The 6,020-nt window shown below is 39.8% G+C and overlaps 1 protein-coding gene across 2 annotated transcripts in view; it reads left to right on the top strand.

The window, feature by feature from the left end:
• TM2D1 (TM2 domain containing 1) overlaps nt 1–6,020 on the top strand; it is an 18,007-nt gene that overhangs the window by 5,820 nt on the left and 6,167 nt on the right. The window contains exons 3-5 of one of the 2 annotated variants that reach the window (XM_009082839.1): nt 1,189–1,280; nt 4,074–4,147; nt 5,341–5,459. In XM_009082839.1, coding sequence (XP_009081087.1) covers nt 1,189–1,280; nt 4,074–4,147; nt 5,341–5,451 — 277 coding nt within the window. In that variant the 3' untranslated portion in view covers nt 5,452–5,459. Of the gene's footprint in view, nt 1–1,188; nt 1,281–4,073; nt 4,148–5,340; nt 5,523–6,020 lie in introns of those variants that run through there. The other variant, XM_009082838.1, reaches the window with a different exon arrangement.

The following is a 6,020-nucleotide window of genomic DNA, read 5'->3' as shown; positions in this document are numbered from 1 at the left end:
GCCCAGTGTGTTCTGTGTTGCTAATAAACACCAAGTAATAAATACTGAGGTAAGAGTAATGATTTAATCACTTAATGTTGCCATTAAGTTTTAAAGTCACTAAATGTAGATAATAAGCAAAAAGGTAGATCTTTATTTGGCATTGAAAATGCTTAATAAAGGTGCTTGGACTTTTGTCAGCTACTGTCTCTCTGAAACTCTATGTTTTATTCAACTGTCAAGCAAGAGTTTAATTTGGGCCTCTTAAATAAATGCTGGCAGATAGTAGTGCATGTATCAAAACAGTGAATTATTGAATATTTTTAAGTTCTAATTACATTTGGGTTTGCTTTTCAGCAGCTCTTGTTCACCGAGGCAGCAAGTTCCTCTGTTGAGAGCTATATGTTTTTAGCTCCCTGATTAGTGCAGAGCTCACGTCAGCAGGGACTGGAGTTACAGGTGGTTGGGTGGCTGCATCCCTCCAGCCGTTGGCAAGAATGATAACAATTAGGATAGATCTCCAGAAGTCTGTTGTATCTGTTTATTTTGTGTGACTGACCATGGGAAGTTTAACTTCAGAGTGCCTCTCTACCCTGTGCATCTTTGTACTGTCAACAGCTCTTTGCATTGTGAGTTTGTGCCACTTACTACCTTCAGAGTGTAATGAGTGGATACATGACTTACTCTTTTTGTTGAATCCTTCCTGCTGCTCCTTCAACCCATGGCCATGGTTCACTTCTCCTTCAGATCTCATTGCAATTACTGTCTCTGCTGACACCTCACCTGTCTGTCCTGTTCCCCTTGATTTGGCTGTGTGTGAGACTAATGCCTGCAGACAGTATTCACACACCTCTTGGCTTTCTGGGCTTGTCTCAGTAGGGCTGAACTGTTAGGAAGTGCTCAGAAACTGGGGATGGATCAGCAACTGAATTATGTCTTGACAAGAAATCATCATTTAGTTTCAGAATAATCTGTATTCTGCAAGAGTGCACTTGAGTTGCAGCAGCTGAGGTTGCTTTATGGAGAAAGCCTTCCCAGTTTGAAAGCTTAACATTATCAATTCTGTGGCCATTAATTGAAGATAAATAACAAGCCTGTTGTTTTTTTTTAAACTGAAGCAGCAGGCAAATGAGTCACTACTTCAATAATCAAAAGTATGAGTGGGTATATTTTGCAGTCATTATCTACATTGCTTGTTTCTTTTGGCAGAAATGGATACTCCTACAAAGTGGCAGTGGCTCTGTCCTTATTTCTTGGATGGTTGGGAGCAGATAGATTTTATCTAGGCTATCCTGCATTAGGTAAGTTTATTCCTTATTTTTCCTTTGAGGTAAAGCTTATTGTTATGACTGAATTGTAGGTGTGTACTCATGTTTTGAGTAATGAAAGCTGACAGTCATAGTTTTAATATTTACAACTAGAATCCTTCCTTGATTGTCAAGTAAGATAAAATGCTGCATTATCCTCAGCCTGCTCTTCTGTTGGAGTGGTGACAAATGGATATATAGTTGTCCAACAGATAAAATCCTGTAAGCAAACATGGTTATTGCTATTCATAGTTTTGCATTGCATCAATGTCTACCACAGCATTCTTTGTGAGGCACTGCAACAGAAAGTGGGTTTCACTCACATGCCAGCTGCTTAAGTGATGCCTGATTTTACCAGGAAGATAGTGGACAAACTTTACAGTAAACCTAGTGTTTTGGGAGATGGAATTTATTCTGACAAATACATACCTTCAGGATAGCTCATAGTGTTAACAACAGGTCTGCAGAAACTGGGACTTGTGGTAAGATCTCTCTCTGGTCAGTGGTTTTAGGACCTGATTCCCAGGGTGATGGTACCACTGGCTTTTAAATAATGGAAATACCTTAGTGGGTTAGAGTTGCCTTCACTGGGTTTGTTTCTGAGCTGGACAAAGGGAGTAAATTTAAATCTAGATAGCACGGAGCAATAGTTTGGAAAGAACTATTCATGTTACTGTCACTTGAGCTAGGAATTTCGAGTTTCTGCCCATTAAATGCAAACTCTTGGTTTTTTTAATGACATTACTTGTCCTCTGTAGTCTTGTGGTAACATCCATGTCCTTTTCCCTGCGATTCTACACTTAGCACTTACTTTGTCCATGTGTTTAACAAGAAGATATGTTTTTGGAAGCAGTCAGTAAGGTGCACCTTTTTGTCAGATCAGTGAATTTGGAATAATAATTTGCAGCAATTAGTTTGTGATACATTGTAGTAATATAAACTCATAAAGCTTTAATTCTTACGTAGAAGTTCTTTATGGCTCATGCTTTAACCCTGATAGAATATACTGTAGCCAGTAACCAAGTTAAGACTTAAATTCTTCCAAAGTCAAGTTTTAAATCTTTTGAAAGGTAAAGAAGACAAAAGCAAATAAGCGAGAGTAGAAAAGAATAAAAGTCAACTCATTGAGTTCTTTGACAGAGGCTGATTGGGGATTTTTAGGCCATCCATACCTTGGCAAAATGTGGCTAAGAAAGGTTAATAGTTTTTGAAAGTGTAGTGAAGACTGTAAATGCTCTCTGGTTTATTTTTTCCTCCTCTTTTCCTTAAGGTGTGCACAAATACAAACAAGCTCTTGAGTATGAAGAAATCAGGAAGGCAACCTCTTCTGCTCCCACACACTGTGAACTAAACCATGAGTTATTACTGCAGAAGAACACTATTTTCCCTCCATGCTTTAGAGCAGTTTATTTTCTCAGTGTGATCTGCTTGTGGGGAGGGAATGAGGAGGAAGGAAAAAAAACCCCTTACTCTTCACTCCAGATATAAATGCCAGGTTCAGAACAGTTCTTCTCCGTCCAGTTCCTCAAATAAACTGGAGCTGCTGCTGGAACCAGCAATGGGAAGAGAACTGCTGGGTTCCTAAAATGCTAGCTGATGTGTCCCCTGAGCAGGGACACCTTCCACTAGGTCAGGCTGTTCATCCAGCCTGACCTTGAACACTTTCAGGGTTGGGGCAGCCACAGCTTCCCTGGGCAACCTCTGCCAGTGTCTCACCACCCTCACAGGGCAAAATCCACTTGGGCTTTTCTTCCAGCCAGCTGAAAGGCCATCCTGCTACTACTTTTTCATCTTCTTGGTTGTTAGGAGTTTTTCCCTGTTCTCTCTGACTGTTGTGTTGTAGAGAGATTATAAACTGTCTCCCTGGAGTTTAGTTTCATCTTGTCAACTACAGGAGCTGTACTCAGGCAGTGGGATGCTCTTGCTGCAGCATGAATGCAGTTATTCCCTCCTCTCCTCCATATGCAGCCCATAAACAGGGCTGGGGGAGAGGAGGTGGTTTGTGGGACATGTTGCTAACCAAGATGTTTGCCTGAAGTAATACTTACTATATATAGGTCTCACTGTATTATGTTCATGACACAAGAAACTATTGATATTAAAAAATACGCATTTTAAGACAGCTTCTTTGTTCTGAAGGTGTTTTCCTAATGAAATCTATCTTGCAGGGCAACTTCCAGGGAAACATTTATCTGGTAGTTGCTATTCCCATGTATTTTCTATTAATCTGTCATTTATTTGGATAAAAAGAACATTCTTGAATACCAGTTGAAAAAAAAGTGTTTATACATTTTTTTATATATTCAAAATGAATTCCTTTCTCAGCAAAGATATAAAAATGATACAAAGGATTGTTTTCCAAAGTAGCGTGTTCTGAAAATCAAATCAGTGTGTGCTGCAACTCATGAGGGGGTAAAAAGTCTCTTTCTATTCATAAGTGAATTTTGTAGCTCATGTTGGGATTTTTTTCTGTCTGTGCCTCAATCAAAAGGATATTTCAGGAACTTGATTGTCAGCTTTTGCCTTTCCTTGTTTAAGAATATTTATCTGTTCAAAATGTAAATTGTTAATGTTTAAAATCTTTAAAGTCTATTCAGGATATAGAAATATGAATATGTGGTTTGTTTTTTTCCCTGATTATTAAAGGTCTTCAGCTTTAGGTCTGTTCATATATATATATATATATACACACAGACATACCCTGTGGGATGTGATTGCCACCAGAAACCTGTGAACTCTATAGTGACTGGCTCAAAGCTGCATTCCATTTTATTTGTCCTTTTTCAGGTTTGTTAAAATTCTGCACAGTAGGATTCTGTGGGATCGGGAGCCTAATTGATTTCATACTTATTTCAATGCAGGTAAGTCAGGGCTTTCAGAATGAGATACAAATCTGTGTTTATGAAAGCTTTGATTTGATTACTAATGCTTTGTCAGCATTTTGGCCTGAAGAACCTTTGAGTATTGACAAATCGAGGCATTTGTTTTGGCTCTGTAGATTGATGTTGTAGAATATAGACATGAAATATCCATATATTTGCTGTTGGAATTAAAAATTAGGTTAACTCCTTGTAACAAATAACTTGGGAGCTACAGCACTATAAACTGACTTTGTCAGAACCTGTGAGCTCTTTATGTGACACAGAGGGTTGGACCCAGCAAGGGATGTCCTGCTGGTCCCAGAATCCTGAAGTTCTGCATTTGCATATGCTTTGTACTGATGAGAGGAGATATTGCCACTTCTGTTTTCTGCCTCTCCTCCAAATGCAAGCCCCAGATCACCTGAGAGCTGTGACTGTAGGATTCATGATGGCTAAATCCCCAGCTGAGGTGACATCTTGTGACATCATGAAATTGCCAAATTGTCTTACTCTGCAGTGCAGCCATTTAGCATGAAATGCAAATTGCCTGTGATGAACTCCAAGTCCACTGTGGATATAGGAGTTTTTTCTGTGGGTTTATAGGAAAACATTTTGAGATTGTGCATCTCTGTATGTGTCTCTTCTCTGCGTTCTCAAATTCCTTTCTCTACTCTCACAATGGTCCTGCCTCAAAGCACTTACAGATCCAGTTGAGAGTATCTTTCATCTGTCCTTGTTGATCTCCCTGGTGACCCCACATCAATTCAGCACTTCCAGAACAAAACCTCCATGATCTTCTCTCCTTCTCTTCCTTCCTTACCTTGTTTCAAAGATACTTGTCATCAGCCTAATTCTCTGCTGCCGACCCTCCTTTGTTCAAGAAAAGTGGTTTGGAGCCCACTCATTTGTTAGGCTGATTTTGTGGCTCAAATCCTCATCGGATTAGCGGAGTCCCAGCGCTTGGCTGTGTAATTGGGTTGATTAGAAGCCCAAGGGAAATGTTCCTTGCGAGACAGCACTCGCTAAAACAGTTCAACTGCAGCATAACTTCAAAATAAATCTAGTTTCTGTTTGACTAATTAAGCATGACTAATTTTATGATGGGAAAATTAGCAGTAATTGAGACATTAGCACAAAGTATATATTTCACTTCATATTGAAAAGTCTTGGTTCCTTGCTTTCTCCTCCCGTAGATCGTTGGACCTTCCGATGGCTCTAGTTACATCATCGATTACTACGGCGCGCGGCTCACACGGCTCTCCATCACCAATGCAACCTTCAGGAAAATGCAGACCTACCCCTGACCCAGGCAGTGAGTGTCACAAATCCATAGGTGCAGTTGATTTTTACAGCTGGATCCACTGGAATTGCTGAGGACTTAATTACACTTCATCAGAACTCAGTGTGTGTTGGACGGAGATGATAAAATGTGGAAGTTCCTCAAGGGAATGAGTTTACCTCGGAGGTGTAACTTTGTGGCTGCTCTATTTCTGTGAGCACAGTTTGTTGCTAAGTTATATCACTTGCAAAACCTGCAGAGTTTTGCAATTTGCACTGATATTCTGTGTCTGTAAGTATCACTTAGAGTGTTACAGGGAGCTGAGGAAAGAGTTGTTCAGAACAACCGTGCTGATCTTTAATCCAGAAACTGAGAAGAGTTTTAGCATGGATGAGCCAGGATTGCACTTGGGATCTGTTCCCATAACTCTGTGTGGCAGTTTGGAAAGTAAATATCCCAAACCAAACCAACTGCCTTTCTTTCTATCCTCTTAAAATCCAAATGGCTCTAAATCTTGTGCTGGTGTGTCCTGCAAATTTCTGTTAAATGAAATCATTATTTTGGAAAGCTTGAAGACAAATTGTGGTCTACTAG

This window comes from Acanthisitta chloris, unplaced genomic scaffold (assembly GCF_000695815.1).
Source record: "Acanthisitta chloris isolate BGI_N310 unplaced genomic scaffold, ASM69581v1 scaffold2529, whole genome shotgun sequence".
Classification (NCBI taxonomy): domain Eukaryota; kingdom Metazoa; phylum Chordata; class Aves; order Passeriformes; family Acanthisittidae; genus Acanthisitta; species Acanthisitta chloris.
The sequence above is the reverse complement of the archived record's forward strand: the minus strand, read 5'-3'. Positions and strand labels throughout refer to the sequence as shown.